We start from the raw sequence: 21,234 nt of genomic DNA, 5'->3' as shown, positions 1-21,234 counted from the left end.
AGTTTTCATTTAGTTAATATAGTAAGTATCCCATGTCATCAAATTAATTTTATTTATGACATTCTAACGTTTACTTCCGTTTCAGGGTAAACGAGAAAATGTGATCTCTCTACGGTAACTGGAAAGAGATAATAGAGGGCGGAACAAGAGACGAGCAACCTGCGAGAGCCTTGCGGAAAACGCGCAGCTACGTCACCGGTACAAAGCAGGAAAACGCGACGAATAAGAAAAATGTAATTTTACTTCGAAAAAATCTAAATTTATGTCACGACAACGCTAGGAGTAATCCACACTTATCAACAGCAACCCTTAGTATCATCATTTAAAAAACTTTTTTTGAGATTCGTAGAAGCAATAAAAATAAATGAAGCATAGCCTCTAAAATTATCAGATTCAACGCTATTAGGACACCGATTTAAGAAGAGAAATTTAATATTTGTCACCATTAAGAAGGAAGCGTAAATACATTTAAATCATATTTAGTATCCATCCTTTCTAGCTTGTAGCACCCTGAAGAAGACTAGAATCGACATTTCAGAGGCAATACTGCTAAGCCATGACAGAATTCTCCTGCTATTTTTAAATTCACACCATGTCAACACAAAACTTTTACGATTTAATTAGATTATATTAAGAGAAGTAGTATACTTTGGGACCGTTTTAGAGGAAGACTGTATTTGTTTTAAAAAGTATACCTCGAAGAAGTTCACGCAAGAGACTATTCGCCAGCAGACGATTAATAGACGCGGGAAGAGCAGATCTGATTTGTGATTGCTAGGCAAAACAAATCTGATTATAATTTTTTTCATTACTATGACATTAGAAAACAAAATTTAATGAAAACGGCGACAAGGATATTAATGCAGTAAACTGATAACAGATACGCGATTCACACAGAGTGATTCTTCTTCACTCAGCTGCCTATACTGTACAAGTTCTCGAAAGATACAGCTAGCACTGTGTATATATTAGAATTTATTGGTCAAGAAAACTTAACATTAGCCAACGGTTTAAATACCGCGCTATCGCCTTCGCTTACTTCTTTTATTCAGATACCGAGAGATGTTTAGCGTTACATTTTAAGAGATTAAGACGGCAACGAAACGAGACCGTAAGATTGGTAGTATTAAGGATCCTACGAGAATAAATAGTGAAAACGAGAATAAGACCTGGAGTGTTTTTATTTTCTATGAGTAATGAAGTAAAAGTTGACACTGAGTTACACACAATTCATTTTGAAATTATAGTCTGAAAATTTATCTAAAGTTTTTGCAAAGGTTTTGGTGGAGAACTCTAAACAAAACCACATAGTTAAACTTATCCCTTTTCAAGTTTTTTCTATTGATTTTGTTTACCTTAAAGACCATATTATCACTGAGTATGTTGTATTACAGCCGAATCTGATATCACTTATTTAAAGGAGTAATTTCATTGAGCATTTTACTTCGTTGTTTGCAGTCCAGTATAACTGATCATGGTTTTTAGAATGATCTTCATAATGAAACTTAATCAAAATATAATCTAGTTCGATATTGCTGTTATAAGTTATATGAACATATGAATACATATGAATAACATACTAATTTACCAATATATTATAAAGAGAATGAAAAGGTTTCATATTTTCAAAATGACTAACTACAAATGTCAAACTAACTGACAGCTCTTATGAATTTAAAAATGTTGGATTAAATTCCAATGGAGAAATCTGCTATTGATAAATTGTTTATTTAGCTGGCGTACAGAATAAATAAACTTTCTATTGTGTTTCATTTTTTATACCAATTGCAACTTGTACTTAGTAAACCGTCGAAATATTTGTTCGATTTATGTTGGCTTGTGTTAATAGAGTTTGACGAGCCTGAGCCACCATGACAGCTGTCAAATGTTCAGCAGTTCGTTTATTTACATTCTCCCTTCCATTTTCCCGACCATTCTCGCGCAGAACAGAAGTTTCAGTGCGGTTGATTCAAACAGAAAGGGATTCAGTTATATGTTATCCTCTCCTTTACGCTAAATCGTCCTAAATAATCTCAGTTTCGTGACACGTGTCACGCCACCCCGACACCTTTTAGTAGTGCTCTTCGAGTAAATGGCGTTCTAAGTGGAAGACCATTAGCGCCGTGGCCGTGTTTTGGTTGTAATTTCGTCCCTGCAGTGGTTACTCTCGCGCAACAATCATTGGCGCATAAAAGCACCCTCGGAGGTATGGTGCAATTCCTACCGTCACTAATCTCGTGACTAACGTTTTGTGTACGTTGTAAAATTCCTCTGCCCGCCATGATGCGATAAAGTCCTATGTCGTCCGTTTAAAGTTCAAGTTTACCACAGTGTCCTAGTTCCCAAGAACCCGTATAAGTTTTTCATGGCGCTATCGTCAAATACGGAGCATGTTCTGCCCTAAAATGAGCGGTTGTGTTCTTGGCCGCGCATCTGGCGTGTAAATAGTGAGCATATTAAAAATAGATTCGTTTCCTCATCCCGTCTGCTACCAACGGCTATCATCACGTTATGAGCATTAATTGGCAGGAGATGTGTTCTCATCAAAAATGTGTGTTCGAAGCAACCGGAAATAACCAGAACATCACGTGTATGTGATACAACACTAAAAATACAGTTTGTGATCAATCTTACATTCAATGGAAGAGAAAAATCCTCCAAGCAATTGTGTTATTATGTTGCCATAGGGTATAAACTACCCCACTTAGGCACATCAACCCCATTGCCAAAGTGTCGAGTGTGTGCTCGTGCTTCTGAACATAGCTAATCATAGTATGGTGATAGGAAAAAAAAGCAACATCATCGGACGATAGCGACAAATCCGTTCAACGAAACCTGTATCAAGTATATAAAGCGCAAACACGCTCGTAAACCCCGCAGGAGCTTGTCTGTTGCTCTTTTTTCTTCTCCCACTCCTTTCATTCGCGTGTGATAAACCTTGGGACAGAGGGCGTAGTACTACGCTGAAGTTTTACTACGCTACCATCAAGTAACTGAGTAAAAGAAAAAAGGGCTCGATAAGAACAAAAAAAAATCCACCTAGTTAAATAAGCTCCAGGTTTGCACCGTGAGGCCATGTGGCTGCGGGTGCACCCAAGGTTACTTGCAGCAGCAAGAAACAGCAAACAGCCATTGATGTAATTAGTAGGCGCTGCTTTGTCAAACACGGCCCGCCGAATGCTATTAGGCAAAAACAACTCAATTTGAAAATGACGCAAATGCTCCCTAAATATGGCTCATTTAGCGTTTAGCAGCGTTAGCCTGGCCAAATGCAAAGGTCACTATCTTCCACACTTTATACTAATGAAAAATTTTGCCACCTTCCTGATGGTAGAGCATGGGATTGGAATTCAAAAAACGTCGGTAACGCAAAGTCCATCATGTTCGCCTTGAGTAGCAGGACACACAAGTTTCAGGCACCAGCGGCTTCTGTGGCCATCGTGGAGTTGCGTTCCGTAACAACGCCAAGTGACTCACCTTGACTGAGTTCACCCGCGGACGTCTAGCCGGGAGTTTTGAAAGCAAAACCCACCCCTTGTCTTGGGTGCAGAGAGACACGACCAGTTCGGATGTCCCCGTCGTACGAAAGGCCACGTGCGTGATGTGTTTTTCATCGTTTGGCCAGCGGACACGCAGCTGTTGAACCTGGCCGTGAGGGGAACCATAAATCCGATCGCAAGGGGTTTTAGGTTGTAGGTTCAATTTTACAAACGATCACGCGGGATAGGTATCGAGTGAGGTGGTTTAATTCGTCCCGTCCAGTGCCGCTATCAGGTTGATAACGAACGTACTTCCTGAGTGTGGTTCGGTCTCTCGATGTAGATAAGATAAGGCAGCTGAGGTTTATCCATCTATTGGCAAAAAGAGGCCACATCTTCGACAACTCAAACGTGAGCCGGCGTTGAGACAAATTTTACCACCGATCAGACATTTCCTTCGAAACGTTGATTACATTTGTGGTTTGTGGTTTTTTTCATGGTTTTCAGATAGTAAGAATCCGTTCTCGATCGAATGGTGCATACGACAGTTATCGTGTTCTCTGATTGTTCTCGCGTAGTGTTCGCATTGCGGTGGTGAAGTAAACGTGTCCGCTTCATGTAGGGGTCGTGCCAGGATCCAGCCACGTCGGAACTAACGGAATATCAGAGCCCAGAAAGTGGTTCCTCGTCGGCCTGCAGCAGCCAACGGCTTGCAACACAACGTTCGCAGGAACGGAAGGATACGACCAGGGCCACAATGAGCCACTGCGATAACGGCTGGAACGTAAAGTAAGTACCACAACTCCGGATTGCGATGCGTTTCAACTAACGAAAAATAAAACGGAAGGACGAACACCGATTCGACCTCTAGCTGTTCGAGCTCTCGAGCACGTGTCGCCATGGTTACCATGAATTCGAAGGCGTAACCCATCCGTCCGTCGACGGCAGTTCCTTCCCGTCCGGTTGGTCAATAATCGAAAACGAACATAAACATTGATCGGGTTTTATTTTTGGGGTCTCAGGTCGTTCGGTCGCCCGCTTTCGCGAGGTTCGACCTCCTGGACGACCTTTTTACCTCGCTGGCCAGGTCGCGAAGGCCCCCTTGCGATCGTAAAGTATGTGATATAACACTCCGGCGCTGGTCGTATGCTGCAAAGGTGCACGGACGGAGACGTTCGTCTTCAGTTCAAACAATAGAAATCATATTTATGAATTCCCTTCCCGGAGAGATCTGGACAGCGATTTCGCGTGACGGTTACATCGGCTTCGTGCCCTATCGATCGGCGCCATTGTATCATATCGGAAGGTCCATGGAACGATAACACCTCTTCACGATAAGCGTTGCTGTCTTATCTCGCGAAAACGGCGCAAAATTGATTCCGTCTAACATTTTTTCTCCATACCTCGAACGCTGACTTATCGCTTCATTCCGGGCTACATTCGCGATGGTGCAACATAAGCTTTGGAATAACAAAAAAAAAACACCTCAAATGCCTCCGGAGGGGATTCTTATCACAGCCCTCTAGCTCGCCGCTAATTAGTGGCTACCTGCATGATTAGACTCCATGTGTTCTAGCGCTTTGATCCTGCTGGAAGACTATTCCTTCGTGCATCGCTCTACAATCACGCTCCATCGTCGCCGTTTCGTTATCGGCCTTTTCCGTAGCGAGTTACATAAGCATGCCGCAGAGAATGCGCCTGCTTTCGGTCCGGTTCTAGACAACCCGCTGACGTCAATCGTGTTTCGCGCGCTTTAAGGCCTCAGATGCTGCTTCGTACCATGGCAACGTGTGATGCGAATCTACTGCATCGTGGGAAGCCTTGAGCTATCTGTTCTCTGAGCTCTTGTGAGTATTCCCTAGCCAGTCACGTGCCTTTGGGGATGCGATTGGTGTTTTTTTAATGTCGAGCGTCAATCAGAATGGATTAAAACGTACAAGGGACACGCTGTTGGGGATGTTTTACAACAACAAACTACCCACGATTGGACACGTTGGAAAGAGGTGTTTTACAACCTCAACCACTCACACTTACAAAATGATTTCTCGAGTTTAGGCGTAACGAATGCTTTGGAATCTGAAGCCGATTTCGTTCAGGTTATTGAGCGGTATCGATCTTGACCTCAACCGTGCCCGGGGTTGCCCCGTTGCTGTTAGCCCGCGATAAGCGTTCGGCTCACGCAATCCATCCGTAGCTGAATGAAAACCCGTAAAAAGGCACATAAACTAAAAACGACAAGAGCTGTCGATGCAGCACCGAGCAATCGGACCGAGTTTTCACGAAGTATGGCGCACTGCGAGGGTTTATGCACCCATTGCTGGTTTAGCTTTCGGGGAAGGGCGATATTGATTTTGCGAACCACAAACGAGGTGCCGATGCGCTTTAGCATATTTATCACCCATTTTTCACGTTGCGTTTATTGTTATGTGTAGACGTCCCGCACGAGTGCGGAGTCGGTCGCTCGCGAAAGCGTGCTGGCGGTAATGTAGAATTAATTCACCTGAGCAACAGGCCTCCTTAGTGGGACCGAGTCAACTGTTGGCGTCGACGTTGCTACTCTTCCCTGGACCTAATGGTGCCTATTTATACACCCTTACCGGCGACTGCACCGCATTAGGGACAGCTGGAACGGTCCGTGCGTGCTGGTGCTGGCGATGCCCTCGTTAGACGCGAGCGGTTTATGAGATTTTATTTATAAGTATATATGAATGCTTCATACCATACACAAACCCCTCCTCCCTCACTGCCTCACTGGGTGGATTTTTGCCGCCCGCTATGCGTTTTGTCGCGATGAAATTTGACGTCATGCTGCAGCACCTCGATGAACGGTTCTCACCCCAACATGCACCGTGCAGGGTGACATCATTCATCGCGTTATCATTGCATTTGATGGGGGAGATACTAGATTGGAATCTCCACCGTGCAGGCGGACAAAGATCATCGAGCCAGTAGGTCAAAGGGTTCGAATTCCAATTCTGCCATCTTCGGGTGTATATTTGTTGCGTCGCTGTGAACGCGCCTCCGTTTCCCATTGCCAATTAAATCGTGTGTTTTTTGCACACTTTAATTGCACGTTAAATAACAAACCGGCAACAGCAGCAGCCGCTTAATTTCCTTAATTGTGCTTGTGCAAGCGTTTTCGTGCCCGAAAATCAATTGCATTTAAATGACGCGTAAAGGCGCATAATGTTTTTGGGGTGGCGCTTAGGCTGATGTTTTTCTTTTCTGAATGGTGAAAACAAAAGCGCGATCGGGAAGAGCCCAAATGATCCGAAACACCATTCCTGCAACATAAAGAGAAGTGGTAATTTCAGCATGTAATACAAACCCGCCCGAATTACACTTCATCCAACGATGGTTTTGTATGCCGTCCTCCACGTGCCATTGTCCTTAGTGGGCGCGTTTCCAACTGGACTGCCGATGACGAAGTTTCCATCGCCGTCACGGGGCAGAGAGTTGACCTGACGACTTCCTCAACCGGAGCATCGGACCGGGGCGGATACAATGAGCTCACCGTGTCACGGACGCGTGTGGTAAAACATTTACCAATCCCTTCACGGGCTGTTAATCGAATATTTATACCGCAGAGACGATTGGTTCGATGATCTTGCGAAGTAAGCAGCTATAAATGGTTAACAATTTCTTCGTTTTTTGCTTGATGGGGAATTTTTTTGTTTTGATTCATTTTATGCTGATAATTTAAATCCATCTAGTGCTTTATTTATGTCTCGAATGGGGAAACGAGTTGCGTCCTGTTTAATGGCATGCTACTTCCTAAAACTAACGAAACACATACACATTCCTTGTGCTCTTTACAATGCATTTCCATTGGTTACATCAATTGCTCTTGCATTTGTGACTGTAACAGTGGCGCCGAAAGTGTAATGATAGTGTTCGGCGGCTTTCCACACCCATTTTCAGCCGGCTTAAACACGATGGAGCCTTTTGTCTTCGTTTCACCGCGCCGTGGGCAGGCGCCACGAAAAAGCATTGTAAAAAACACGAACCTCTCCAGTGGAGGCACATGCATCACTTACATGCCACACCACTTACCGGTCAGATCCGTTCGTGAGGCGCACAGAAAATAAAACCACACGCATAACCACCAAAGAAGGGCAATTTTTCCTCGGCCACACTCTTTCGCGCGCTCTCTCTCTCTCTTATTTTCTCTTTCTTTCTCCTGTGAATAAGGGTGGTTCCCCAATGGTGTGCCTGATAGCAGCTGACCGATCGTCTCCGAGGAGGCCACCGAGGCCACGGGCACCGTTAGGATCGGGTTTTCGACGCGAAACCACGGGAAAAGGTGGTGGAAAATCAGGCACGAGCGCGATCAGTCCGAGATCGGTATCGAGCGCGAGCAGACCACGGCGTTATCCATCGCGAAGAGCCGGCACCCGCGAGGGAAAGCATAGGAAAACTAGGCTTTCGCGGAAAATTTGCTCTCATTTGCGTTTCAAAATTTCAAACGATTAGCTATCCGTGTGATGAGACTTTGTGGACGTTAATGTCGGTGGAATCAATCCGTCCGCAAGTTTCTGTCTGTTCTTGTGCGGAAATCGTTCCCTCGAGGTGCTCAAGATGTTTGGACGGAAGTCTTCCAAAAGGCGCCGTAAGACGCACGCCGTGCGTCAGGATCAACGGCTGCAACACGTTTACAGGTAGTAGAAAAAGTTTCTTGAAAGTGAAACAAAAGTGGACAGCAATACCAAAGGGCCATAAGCCTATCTGAAAAGCTCGATTATGTGCGCTTCGGAAGCGTTGTATTGTGGCTTATTACTCAAAACGGCACCGAGGTATGATCGTTTGTGCAAAAGAGAACCATTGGTGTGATGTCGGAAGAGTTGCTACCAGTGAGGTATTTCTTTCATTGCTGCACGCAAGCACTCGGTGCAGTTGCCCGTGGCACGCCTTTATGCAATAGAATGCCGTATCGTCGAGTTCAAGTGGAAAGCGAATAGGATAATGATGACATATACTATTATGCATGGGGTAGTAAGCGAATCACGATTGCTGGACGATTGAAAATAACTGCCACAGTTCCTTTCCGCTGAATATATCCACCAAACTCAACTAACCAAAATTAGGCTAATTCTGTTCCGTTGACCTAAGCTACATCTTCATCCACCGCTAACCGTAGTGTCGTCCGTTTTCTTCCCCTCGTGCTCAGGTTCTACATCGTGACGTGGAACGTCAGCACCAAGTTCCCGGAAAACATCTCCCTCAATCGGTTGTTAGGACTTGAGAATCGTCCCGAGCAGGACACGCATTTGCCGGACTTTTTCGTGGTCGGGTACGTAACTTCCGCGGCATTCACGTGGTGAATCGTGTCACGAAAACTTACCGTCCGATTCTTTCTGCAGTCTCCAGGAGGTGAACGCGCAACCACAGAACACACTGTACAACCTATTCAAGGATGACCTGTGGACGCAAAAGTTCAAGGAGGTGCTTAAAGAACGGGACTATGTAGTAATCAAAACGGAGCAAATGCAGGGTCTGCTTTTGTCGGTGTTTGCGCGCCGGAAACACCTGCTGCATCTGCGACAAGTGGAGACGGAGTACACCAGAACAGGTCTCGGTGGAATTTGGGTAAGTCTGACAAGTACCTAGGCGTACGTAGTGACGCTAATCGTATTTTCATCTCAACTACAGGGCAACAAGGGCGCCGTTAGCATACGTTTGAACGTGTACGGCAGCTCAATATGCCTGGTGAATGCACATCTGGCCGCACACGATCACATGCTGGAGGAGCGTATCAACGATTACGAGCGGATTGTGCAGGAGCAAAAATTCCATGTGAAGACCAAGGAAACTATCTTCGAACACGAGTGAGTCATTCGGAAGCTAGTAGATATGGGAAAATTCTAGCCTTTTTGTTCATACCCTCCCCTAGCTACGTGTTCTGGTTCGGGGATCTGAACTTCCGGCTCACGGGAGAGGCGACAACGTCCGCCGATGAGATCCGCGCCATGGTGGCACGCGACGAGCTGAAGCAGCTGATCGAGAAGGATCAGCTGCTGCTAGTGCGTCGCGAAGGCCGTGCATTCAAGGAGCTGCAAGAACGGTTGCCCCAGTTCCCGCCAACGTTCAAATTTGAGCACGGTAGCAACGACTACGACATGAAGTAAGCCACTGAATATACCACTTCTGAATGGCCCAGTCAAATCTATCTTGCTCTCGTAGGCGACGACCTGCCTGGACCGATCGGATATTGTATGCGGTGAATGAAAGCAAGTATCGCAACGTCCACCTCACGGTGGAGCAAACGTCCTACAAGAGTCATCCGAGCTACAGTATTAGCGATCACAAGCCAGTGTCCAGTGAGTTCACGCTCAAGGTACGTGTGTTGATGAGGAAGAGCGCCATATGTGATCAGATATCGTTCCTTCAAAAACTTTCTTCCGGGCGTGATGTTCATTGTACATGGTTGCTTGCTTGGGACGATCGATTTTTCTGCGTCTTTTCATGTATTTGTACATATGTATACCATCCTTTTACGCCTGATGTACACATCCCCAAAGTCGTTCACCGGATGGTGCCAGTGGGTGGCAAACCATCAGAAAAATTCATTTTACTGAACGGCGGGAGTCTGCGTTTGAATGTTAACATGAAAATCTAATCAAAGCTCACTTTGCACGCCATGCGGTGTTTTTTATTGTTGTGCTTCTTCGTTTTTGTGTGTACGGTCGGCTTCTTTAACATCCTTTCCTGTTTCATCTGTACAATCTCCTCACGCACACTCACGTTACATTGAATAACCGGCAGTGTACGCTGGGGCTTAATCGAGATGAGAACGGCAATCTGTTCCCTGCGACTAACAAGAAGCACAAGGTGGTGCGCCGCAAAAAACGACGTCCCGTGGCGGTGCATAGCAGAGTTGGTGCACTGGCGGACGCTCCTAGGGAAGCTAGGGTGAGTTCAGTGCATCGCAGCGCAGAAATGATGGTCTCTGTTACGTACTATTGAGTAGCTAGCAACACTCCCACTCGCCTCTCTATCATTAACCAATTCGCAGCTAACATTTTTAGAGATCGGAACTTGATTGTGTAAAATTTTACTTGATACTTGAACAATTCAAAAACCTTAACTCTACATCTATTAACCAATGTTATGTATTGATTCTAATTGTTAAGTTTGATTGTCCTTTTTGTTAATTGTTTTTGTTGCTATTTTTTATTATTAATTCTAATATTTCCCTCTCAAATGTAGTTTAACTAGCACTGCTGCCCGTTATTTGCTTTGAGCTTTTTCGTTTGGTAAATGTTTCATTTTTTCTTTTCTTCTTTTATGCTTTCATCGCACTTCTAACCACCGTTGTGTTAATTACATAACCGCGCATGTGTACCTGAACACACTCTACATTAATTGCACCACTGCACTACCCGCTAAAAAACTAACGTCCTGCTCTATCATTGGTATCGGATTTGTTCCCTGTTATGGTCTGCCCGCGTGCAAATCATATCGTTTCTGTCATTTTGTATACGCTAATGCGGCTGATTCGCGGTTTTGGAAAATGTGTACCGCTTCTTATCATGCGGGTCGAGGATTCGCTCACGTGTGCAGGTCAATCGCAAGCCTCAGTACAATGATGAACACTTCCGGAAAGAATATAACAACCGTCTCAGCTACAAACGCGCAATAGCGAATAATCACGATGTGCATTCTTTCGACGATATCGCTGCGGATCTAATTGATGATGGACAGGTGTACGAGGATACGACCGAACGTACGATCAGCTTCAAGCCAATTGACCTCTGGTTGGTCGGGGAACCGAACACGATTGAGTACGTCATTCCGACCGGGTTTGAAGAAAGCAATGCCGACTGGATCGGAATCTACCGGGTAAGGCGAGTTTTATGAACCGTAAATGAGCAGCAATTAACAGTCAAACCTTTCCAGGAGAACTTTACTAGTCTAAGCGAGTACCTGGCCTACGAGTACACCGAAACGTACAAGGACAAGCAGCACCAGCTGAATGAGCAGCAGCTGCAGCATCTACAGAACACCCACACGGTTCAGTTGACGTTCTCCGAGAATGTTAGTCTGCCGCTCGGGTCGCGCTATCAACTGCTGTACTTCCAGAGCACGGGAACGCGAGGTGTTACGGGTCTAGTCGGCATCAGCAGCCCATTCGCAGTGGAGAAACGGTGTCCTTCTCCTACCTTCGACGATATCGATTGATCGCGGCCCAAACGGTACTAGGTGCTGAATCGTATATTTCGGCCCCAATACCCAGAACACATAATTCCTGCTCATTTTTCTCTCAACAACGAGCGAGCCAGAGGAGTATAACGCGGATGAAACTATCGGTTTCATCTTTGGTTCATTTTCGTCCGATTTTACCAATGGTTGGAAGAAACATGGTTAAATTCGTTTAACATTGAGAAGCTACTACACGTATGTCTTTTTGAAATGCAAAACATCCAACTGAAAACTCTCTTCCAACCATCAATCCAATTCAAAGTGTGATAAATCCTTAGTCACAAGCTAGAGATACACGGTGCATGTTATTCACTTATATAACAAACTCGTACGCAAGCCCTGTTCAACCTGCTTGCACCGTAATTTGTTCGCAAGCGAAGAGTGAGTAGATGATACCGCGTGCACTATTTTAGAAGAGGCCTTACTGCATTAGCTTAGCTAGAATAATACAACAAACACCGTCACGGACTATCGCAGGCTGCAGAAGGCAGTTAACTTGACCTTGGTCGTGAGAGCGGGTGCGTTGACAATGCTTCCAATCGCTGCTTCACACAAGTGATACCTCTTGAAGGTATCGATTTTTAGTCGTACGAATAAGTTCATCTAAGTCTATGCTACCAACGCAGATTTTCCGTTGATCAATTAATGGGAAATTTTATTTTAAATTTCGTGCAAACCCGTTGGTTTATGTGGAGTTGCTTTGTTGTTTATTTCATGGGAAAAATTCCCGTTTCATCTAGGAATTGTACAGAGGAATGACTAATTTCATACGTTTGGATTTTATTATCGTTATTTTAATACGTTACAAACTGGTTTTACACCCTTCTATGCACATATGAACGTTAGACATGAATCACGGGTACCGTTTGCCTTCGCAAGGATACATAATACATAATCTTAATATGGCGCCGTTGGCGTTTTCGGCAATATTTAGCAACCATCGCACCGGGTACTAGAGCCATGTATGCCAATTATGAAGATTACTAGACAAATAGGCCTTTACAGTCTACGTGTTGTTTTCTCGTTTGTGTTCTTGTTAAGCAGAAATCCGCCAACCTTAGCCTGGCCATAAGACCAATAAATGGAAATTGTAGAAAAAATATCGATTTTGTATTTCTCCTTATGTGTAGCTAGTAAACTGCAACGTTATATATTGTAAGTGTCAAGTTTAAAATTCTTATTGAGTCGTTACACATCGATATCATTATAAGCAATAAAGCATGTTAACATGTTTATCTCGCTGGCAGTGACCGCCGTACGTACGCTGGGTCTACTGAATGTCATGATATACAATACTTGAAACGCCTTGGCTTACTTTGTTTCATACTGGACCATTTTTTCTCGACAGTGTAGTGCAATAGAATATTCATAAGAACCAAAAGCAATTACCTTGGACGTGGGGCAATTACAAGGGAGCGTTAAGGGTGTTGAGCCTAAATTAGCTGTCGAAAATGAATCACTATGCCGCTTAATATAAATTTTGAATAGATTTCTTTATATTCGCAAAAATTAACTCTGTTAACACTCGACTGTGACGTTTTTCTTGGATTGCATGGCACGGCAAACAGTACTTTTTAAATGTTTATATTGCGGAATTAACTCGAGCATATTTCCCTGCCATTTGCAAACACCTCGTATAGACCCGTATTCACCAGTTTCAAGAGATGTTCTACTCCGGCAAATACTTAAATGGATTTGACAAAAATTTAGTTGGCTCTTTCGCTGGTGTCTCTGTCATTTGCGAAATACTACGGAATGTATGACGCGAAACAGGGTCGGGAGTAGTCGGTGGCATGTTGCAGAATTTGATACAGTGGTTGTTTTCAATGAACCAATTCTTGATTTTTACCATCGGTTTGGGCATACAGACAAAGATGATGAACATAAATATGCCCTGTACTCCGAACAAGATGTCGTAGTATATAGGAAGCTCGCGCTGCTTGTAGTACGTCACAGTCATCACTGTCCAAATGATCCCCATAACCAATAACAGCGTTCCTGTGTACCTCGTCCTAGAATCGAGAAATCGGTTTTAAATACAACCCGATGCCGAAAAATAACGTGTTAGCTTACATGTAGATGAGTTTATTAACTGTTGACCCCGAAATCCTGTAGCTTTCTATGTCGGACTCCTTGCCAACGTCCATTAAGCGCTGCCGTACTTCCGTGTAGTAGTAATACATCCGTGTCAACTTTCTGATGCCAATCAGAGTAATTACGTACAAAATCACCCCCAATGTGGCGCTCGTGATGATCGAAATGAACAAGTAATGCTTCTTAGCCGGATTTCCTGGTGCGCAAAATGAAGAACGAATCATGCACATCAATCAGACTCATCGCGAAAGCTTTCGGTCTTAACCCACCTTTTTTAGTTTTGGAGCAAAGCAAAATAATGAACAGCGGGATGATTTGTGCGATAATCATCCACACCACGAACAGGAAGTTTTCCCTGCGACTGCTCCGGTCCTTCTGCTTTGGTTCGTAGTACCTATAATAAAGAACATGCACTTGAAAGCCGTCCAAGCTGAGTGGGTTGGAGAGGTAAAAGTGCGCGGTGCTTACCAAATGAGAATACAATTGTTGGCGCAATTTGCCAATAGCCAGAAAAACGTGGCCAATAGGAAGTATTCGGCGTAATTTGCCAACAACATGTCATCTGTCAGCACTCGATTTTTCTGGTTGCGATACTGGAAGAAGCACTGTAAAAGCAGTGCTAAGGCGAAGTTGATGCAATTCATCGCGATCGCTTTGCCATGCAAATCGTGCAGCTCCGGGATGATGATATACAGGAGTGCCGTGGTGAGCAGTAGCGGTATGGCAACGATGAGACATAGTGTGAGCAACATCAGCTGCGCTTCGATGACGTCCGGAACTAGATTTAATTGCTGGGGGCAGACATACCCGATCAGTGTACCGTCGTTCCTATCGTAATCTAAGCAGTAAGCATCGTATATGTTGTAGAACACGTCCTGGCCGTAGATAACTAGCAGGGATCCGTTTTGGATGACGTATAGCGAATCATTGGTACGCGCACTAAAGCTAACCATTTCAGCACCTTCACTGCACGGGTTGCCGTAACGCACGCCTAGGATAACTGGTTCCTCGAGGTCTTCGATGCAGCCGTTATAGAACTTTGCCATGATAGCCTCAGGCAAGTTCTTGTTTGAATCACCTCCTCCCCATATATCATTCGGAAAACAAGAGACGTAGATGTAGTGTTCTTCCATGAGGCTTTCTCCTTGCGGGCAGCACATTTTGATAACATTCTTTAAGGTATTCTCGTACACTGGTTGGGTGGATAGGATCTGAAAACGAACATTATATCATTATTCCCTAACGGCAAACGACTAAATAAATACTATACTATACACGTAATGCCAGCTTGTAGATAACGAAACCTTTTTGGGATTTCTCGAAATCAATCAAATCAAATTATCAAATTGTAGCAACAGTGTTGACCATTGTTTATTGTTTTTGTTATTTATTTAAGAATGGCCTGACCATATTTAGAATTGCCCATTGATTCTTATCATTAAAATAAAATCAACGCAGCTGTTATCTAAATATCTTTACAGCATTTCACAATATTTTGACAGCATAATCAAGTTAAATCAATTATAGAAGATAATTAAGGAGAAGGAGTGACGTTACATTTAAGCATAAATCCTCGTGTGGTTATGTCACATCCTATGTTTGCGCCACATCGGCTATCGAACATTCCAATATACCATACTTTCCTAATCATCACCATCAACGATATTGTAATCTTGGTATAATATACTTCAACCTAGCCAAGATCAAACGAAGCGAATGGTTTTGTTCAATCACTATTTGCAATTTTATACTATTATTTTTGTTACATCAGAACTAGCATGAATGCTCTCAAAAAAACGGTAGAGGACATGTGTGCTTTCAGCATTCACTCTCTTCATACTTGATTTGCATAAACGCCAAACAGTAGAGAGTAGAGCCGGTCATGGTGACGTAACGCAAGCAAGTTGTAATATTTGTCACCTACCTCACGGTTGCTACAAGTCCTCTCTTCCTCCTGCGACGGCATTTCGACATCTGTCGAATAAGGCTTGATCGTTGTATGATCACCAATGGACGACGCACTATGCGTTTCATTTAACGACGTTTTTTCAACGTCAATTGCACTGCGCGTATCATTGTCGAGTGTGGTTTTAAGCACGGCACTGACGTACGTTGCATTTTCGTCCGCCCGTTCCAACTGTTCATCGTATTCGTATCCTGAATAAGAAATGTCATCGTCAGTGATCGGATCCAGCACTTCAAAGTGGTCGGCAAAGTCCTCCAGGACATCATCCGCTTCCGGATCGTACTTGCCCTGGTACGGACTATCGTCGTCGTACTCCTCGTACTCGAACTCACCTTGTCCACTAGAATCGAACGAGCCCACTACAACGGACGCCAAGGCACCACACAGAGCCAGGGCCAGCCACTGCCTCGCGGATGCACTAGCTATAGGTTTCATCATGTCGCCCGGAATGCACTGCACTGATTGTCGCTAATCCCGATCGACTGGATCAGATCCACGTGGACACTATCACTACAATCAACTGACGGCAAATATCTTCCAGTGAAAACGACCGGCCTGATGCGATGTTTGTGTATCAATGACTTGCCGAGGGATTTGCAAGGGATTCAAAACCAACTCCGATAGCCCTGCGTTCCTAAAGAAACACACTGCGATAAGAAACACCTAGTAAGCCACGGAAGATGTCGAACTCTGCCGTGGGCATGGTATTATTACATTCGTACTTTTCCTGCAACCGTAGTACAAGCGATGTACAAAGTTAAGGTCATGTAGTAATCTCGCGTAAGTAGCCATTAATCACCACTAACAATTGATCAAGCAAAACTCCTTCTACCTGATCACGGGCAGCTTTGCCGAAACGTCCATAACTGAACACCATCACATGCGAACTGATAAATGTACATCACGCTCTCCAAACGGCTTGCATTCGCTTACAAACTCGCACGCGAACAGACCGGACTCTGGCCCTACGTTGAGAAGGGCCTACACAGGCGGGCTTACTTGTACTATCCTTGCCAGTATAAGCACCGTGTACTTTATCACCTTATCTCCGGTCTCCAGATAGATAACGCTTATTGAGCAAACATTGGTGGGGCTTTCTTCACGTCCTATGTGCCCGGAAGAAGCCCCGAAAAGAACTGCGCTGTGAGTGGCAATGATGTTCGAGCACATTTGATGACTGTCCGAAGTGTTTTACGCAATGGTGCCGATAAAATTCCATTTACCAACCACGGTATGTTAAAAATGGTTGTTAAACGCGTTCTTGAACCACCCAGATACCGGCAAAGGCATGCTAAGCCGACACAGATTTATCGACATTACTGGATTAGAGCAAAGATCACCGGTGTGTCATCACTTTCATCGAAATCGTCTTTACGTGTTATTTTTGTTCTACTTGTCTCTAATCTGTATTTCAGGAATCTCGATCTTCGTAAACTTACCTTCTACCTTACATACAACGGACGCGTAAAGCTAATACTAGAAATACTGCTTCCCTAGCGATGCTCCGCCTAATTATCCATTACCCTGCATTTTGGATTGGCACACGCGCATACACGACCATGCGGAATACTCGTTTGGTTGCTTCTAAAACCAGCGATTTGGTAACTCTTCTCCTCGGACGTGACACGTTCAATTCATATTCGACATTTCCGCCCCACAACGCTTTGCTCGGAAGTGACGGCACGAGGGAGACAACGATCACAGATTATAGCATATGGCTTCGCTTGCTTTCGTTTGGTGCATGCTGGCGTTGCGTGTTGCAATCTCACCGTTTTCTACGTTCCCAGTGCATCTTCGTCTTTGCCTGGCGACGTCTTTGCCGGTCGTTGGAACGGTTTCATTTCGATACCGTTCTCGACCGCACGCAGATCAACGGAACCGGAGTTGTTCCAGCACTCCCGCATGATGATCCAGAGGTTCTGCCCTTTCACGAAGACTACGCTGATGAACAGCCCGTGCGCTACGATGCAATAGACGGCTAGGATACGGGCAATATCGACCGTGTTGAGCTGCAGGACCAACACCGTGAATAAGATCCACATGACGCATGCGAACACGGTTTCCAACAGGCAGTCAAATCTCCTAGGGAGCGGTCAAAATATGCAGAAACGTTATCGCCAGATAATGACAAACCATAAAAACCACACCTTTTGGGTGCAAGTGGGATATCTATCTACTTACTGCTTTATGATGTCATGCAATCGAGCCTGATTAATCTTCGTTTGGTCGCTGGACGACGCACTGATGTGCAAATAGATGCCAGAAGCGAGTCTCCTCTCGTAGTACCACGATAACCCTTGGACGATGACGATCGCACCAAAATACACAAATACGATGCTAATGAGTCCACCTAGTCCGAGATAACGAGATAACAAGTTGTTTAGGGGTTTTCCGGAAGAGATAGGACAAGCATTTCACAAATTACCCTTGGGAAACAGAAAGAGCGGTATCAGTGTGATGCTGTACATAACCGCCAAGAAGGCGTACATATCACGTTTGTTTTTGTTGTCGTACTCGAGCCCATTCGGTATGTAGTATGCCACGTACACCGCATTGTAGACGTTCATGAGAAAGAAGACGAATATCGAGCTTCCCAGCAGCGCGTTCGAGAACACTTCGGTGATGCCTGCGAAGATCGCGATCTCGTGAGCATTAGGTGAAACTTTCGGACGATGGTTATACCAACGGAAGGCTACATACCTACACTGGATGGGGCTATGCAGCGATCACCACACCGAGCTAGTCCGAGAAAAATCGTTCCGATGGCGAACGTGCCAGTATGTGCCGCAATAAGATACCCAAACATGTCGTTCAGCTTCGGTACAAACGAGTAACACAAGGCAGTGAGTAGCAGCGCCATCGCTGACAACACCACACCCAGCAGGATGAGAGGCTTCGTTGCGACCAGGTGTTGCTGTACGTGCTCGCATACTTTCGCCAGAAGCTGGGTGTCATTCGTCATCTCCACGCAGTAGCTATCGAACACCGACACAAGCGATCCGAGCTCCAGCACCAGCAGCGAACCATTCTGCAGGACGAACAGCTCGTCGCCTTGGTCCGCACTGTACATTAGCGCGTCCTCTACACCCTTGCACATGTCGTGTGATTCCACTGGCAGCGTAATCAGATCGTCACCCACCTCGATACATTCGTTATTACCGTAGAAATGCGCTTCAATCGTTTCGATCTGCAACTCCCTATTACCAGGCACGCACTCAAACTGAAAGTCATTGCGAGGTCGTATCATCTGGCCCGGTGGACAACACTTGTGAATGCGCGCCTTTTCGCTGTACTTGAGCTGAACGGGTGATGCCTGAAAATGTCCGATGAACTATTAGCACCCTTCGATACATATACCCTTCAGCAGCATTATCTTCTAGGCCTATCAATCGGGGAACTAACAAACAATGGTTTGGTGTTCAAGCCTCCTCTGTACGCTGTACTGACTATCAAGCTAATAAAACCCAACCAAGACTGCATCCCCAAAAACCTAAGAGCCCAAAAAAACTCCTACAACCGCGCGATGAAGCAAAAGAAAGGGTACTTCATAGAAACCCGTTGACGTTAATAGCTCGACGTAAAGGAATGACGACTTTAATCAAAACTTCGTTCACTCAGTCAGCTCGTCTCACCCGCGTGAGCAATACACTATCGTCTAGACGAGAAAATGGTCTTTTCGTCGTTAACTGGCGTCTATTCCCGAGTCCCGTGCGTAGGTTGTCTGTATCCAGATTTTCGCGCCTCATTTACTCCGGAAGCGCAACGGCGCAGAATGTAGCCCTCTAACATTTTACTATGCGCTTTGCATGTCGAATTATTTGCACGTCGGTACTACCGACCACCGGAACCTAAGCACGACGCCAAGCTACGGCTTTCGCGCTGGAAGGGAACATTCACATAGTATGGTGCGTGTACATCGATGTTCCGATCCATTGATATGTCGTGTGTCGCTCGTTAAATGGCAATTAGAGACGGGTCGAAAATCAGGCCCGCTTTTAGCGATGGGGTGACCCAAAGAGCTCGAGCCGTGCAATCTTCATTATCAACGCGTGCGTCGCTTATCATACTGCCGATTACGGTGAACGTGTGCGATTCCCATGGAGCGTGAACTGCACCAACGCCATGTTGGCGACGTACTTACGCTGAATTCAGAGCAGTTTGTTGGGAATTCGTCGCTAGTGGGTTCCAGCTGCTGATGAATCGGCTCAATCGAGCTGACCTCCACTGAGGATGTCGATGTTGTCGCGACCTCATTGCCAGTCGATATCGATGACGATGGCACGGTGGAGCTAGTTGTCGTCGTGCTGACGGCGCCAACCATGGTGGTTGTGGCGCCTGATGCAATCGAAATAGGCGACAGTGACGTCGCTGCAGGTGCTACGCTGTTCGATTGGTTAACATCGTTGGCAATCACCACCACCGGAGGTATTTCACTGAGAGGTAGCGAGTTATCGCGAACCGACCCCGTGGCGTTATCAATCGTGGCATGGCTTCCGCTTAATGCCAGCAGCGACAGCACTAGTAAAACGTGACACCCGATTGAAGTCCGCATGGCGCAATGGTGCCTGGTGTCTGTTTTTGCAACCCTCTTCTCACTAAACACTGCATACGATAGATAACCGGTGGCGAGCTATTGAACCCGATCAACGGAGCGTGTCACTGCACAACAATCAACCCACTGTACAGGGTTGCACTGAACCTAATGGTACGGCACCCTCCACTTCCCACTCAGCTGGTGCACCTCTGGTACCTGACTGCGCCAGCTCGTGGCCACTTCCACCCAATCAGCACCAACACTAAACCGACCGGCACTGCGAATTCACCGGTTCCGTTCCGCAGAACTCGATCATCGCTCTAAAACGTGCGATCGGACTTTGACTGGTTCGCTCTCCCACCCTCAAGGACGTCTGCCCACGAATAGGGGTTGTGTGGCTCCACCTCGAATCACCTATGGGTGACTCAAAAGCAATGCCACCAGGTAACAAAAGGTGTCGAAAAGGGGATGGCAACCCTTACGTAATACACGCACTTTCCTTTTTATGCACTTTGCAGAACACACACGCGCAATCACGGATCACGGACGTACAGGCATATCTGTGCCACGGGCGAAATTGCGAACTCGGGGCCACACCTTTCTGCGATCGAAGTTCAACGCAATGGCGGCGCGATTAACCCCAGGCAAGGCCTACCGCGATCGTCATGGAAGCACGCGATCGCCAGCTGTCAACAGTGGGAAGCTTGTGGGTGTCTCCATCGTCGCACACCGGACCGACACGCACACTGGAACCGCGCGAACTACTTAGCCACTAAGAAGAATCCACCCCTGCGAGCACGCGAAAAAAAGGGTTCGCTCCTCTCTCGCTCTCGCGATCTCTCGTTCTCTCGATGTTGTACCGGTATCGTCACCTTGCAGCCTTGCTGGAAAACCCTTGCCACACTGTCGACTTAAGGTTCCAGCTTCAACCACCCAAGGGCACGGACGTTTGGGCGTATGTG

The 21,234-nt window shown here is 45.6% G+C and overlaps 3 protein-coding genes across 3 annotated transcripts; 1 reads left to right on the top strand and 2 right to left on the bottom strand.

Annotated features, from left to right (window-relative positions):
• The first annotated feature begins 4,236 nt into the window (after positions 1-4,236).
• Positions 4,237-11,667, top strand: LOC128731509 (inositol polyphosphate 5-phosphatase K-like). Its single transcript, XM_053824635.1, has 9 exons — positions 4,237-4,268; positions 8,617-8,769; positions 8,840-9,065; positions 9,129-9,304; positions 9,370-9,600; positions 9,660-9,813; positions 10,242-10,388; positions 11,040-11,318; positions 11,376-11,667. The coding sequence occupies exons 1-9, from the start codon at positions 4,237-4,239 to the stop codon at positions 11,655-11,657; spliced, it is 1,680 nt and encodes a 559-aa protein (XP_053680610.1). The 3' UTR covers positions 11,658-11,667.
• Positions 11,668-12,511: 844 nt separating this feature from the next.
• LOC128730173 (probable G-protein coupled receptor Mth-like 14) lies at positions 12,512-16,173 on the bottom strand. The gene is made up of 5 exons (XM_053823205.1): positions 15,697-16,173; positions 14,241-14,983; positions 14,042-14,166; positions 13,752-13,968; positions 12,512-13,690 (listed from the first exon to the last, which is right to left on the bottom strand). The coding sequence occupies exons 1-5, from the start codon at positions 16,171-16,173 to the stop codon at positions 13,348-13,350; spliced, it is 1,905 nt and encodes a 634-aa protein (XP_053679180.1). The 3' UTR covers positions 12,512-13,347.
• Positions 16,174-17,163: 990 nt separating this feature from the next.
• On the bottom strand, positions 17,164-20,290 carry LOC128730172 (uncharacterized). The gene is made up of 5 exons (XM_053823204.1): positions 19,880-20,290; positions 18,439-19,051; positions 18,164-18,364; positions 17,920-18,088; positions 17,164-17,820 (listed from the first exon to the last, which is right to left on the bottom strand). The coding sequence occupies exons 1-5, from the start codon at positions 20,288-20,290 to the stop codon at positions 17,514-17,516; spliced, it is 1,701 nt and encodes a 566-aa protein (XP_053679179.1). The 3' UTR covers positions 17,164-17,513.
• Positions 20,291-21,234: the final 944 nt, after the last annotated feature.

Source organism: Anopheles nili, chromosome 2 (assembly GCF_943737925.1).
Source record: "Anopheles nili chromosome 2, idAnoNiliSN_F5_01, whole genome shotgun sequence".
NCBI lineage: Eukaryota > Metazoa > Arthropoda > Insecta > Diptera > Culicidae > Anopheles > Anopheles nili.
Note: the sequence above shows the minus strand (reverse complement) of the source record. Positions and strands in the feature narration are given on the sequence as shown.

Coding starts and splice junctions, on each gene's coding strand:
- LOC128731509 (XM_053824635.1), top strand. CDS start 4,237: ATGAGCCACTGCGATAACGGCTGGAACGTAAA. Junction 4,269..8,616: donor GATAACGGCTGGAACGTAAA/GTAAGTACCACA, acceptor CGCTAACCGTAG/TGTCGTCCGTTTTCTTCCCC. Junction 9,814..10,241: donor CCAGTGAGTTCACGCTCAAG/GTACGTGTGTTG, acceptor AATAACCGGCAG/TGTACGCTGGGGCTTAATCG.
- LOC128730173 (XM_053823205.1), bottom strand. CDS start 16,173: ATGAAACCTATAGCTAGTGCATCCGCGAGGCAGTGGCTGGCCCTGGCT. Junction 14,167..14,240: donor AACAATTGTATTCTCATTTG/GTAAGCACCGCG, acceptor TCTTTATTATAG/GTACTACGAACCAAAGCAGA. Junction 13,691..13,751: donor GTTAATAAACTCATCTACAT/GTAAGCTAACAC, acceptor TCTCGATTCTAG/GACGAGGTACACAGGAACGC.
- LOC128730172 (XM_053823204.1), bottom strand. CDS start 20,290: ATGCGGACTTCAATCGGGTGTCACGTTTTACTAGTGCTGTCGCTGCTG. Junction 18,365..18,438: donor CATAGCCCCATCCAGTGTAG/GTATGTAGCCTT, acceptor CGATCTTCGCAG/GCATCACCGAAGTGTTCTCG. Junction 18,089..18,163: donor GCTCTTTCTGTTTCCCAAGG/GTAATTTGTGAA, acceptor ATCTCGGACTAG/GTGGACTCATTAGCATCGTA.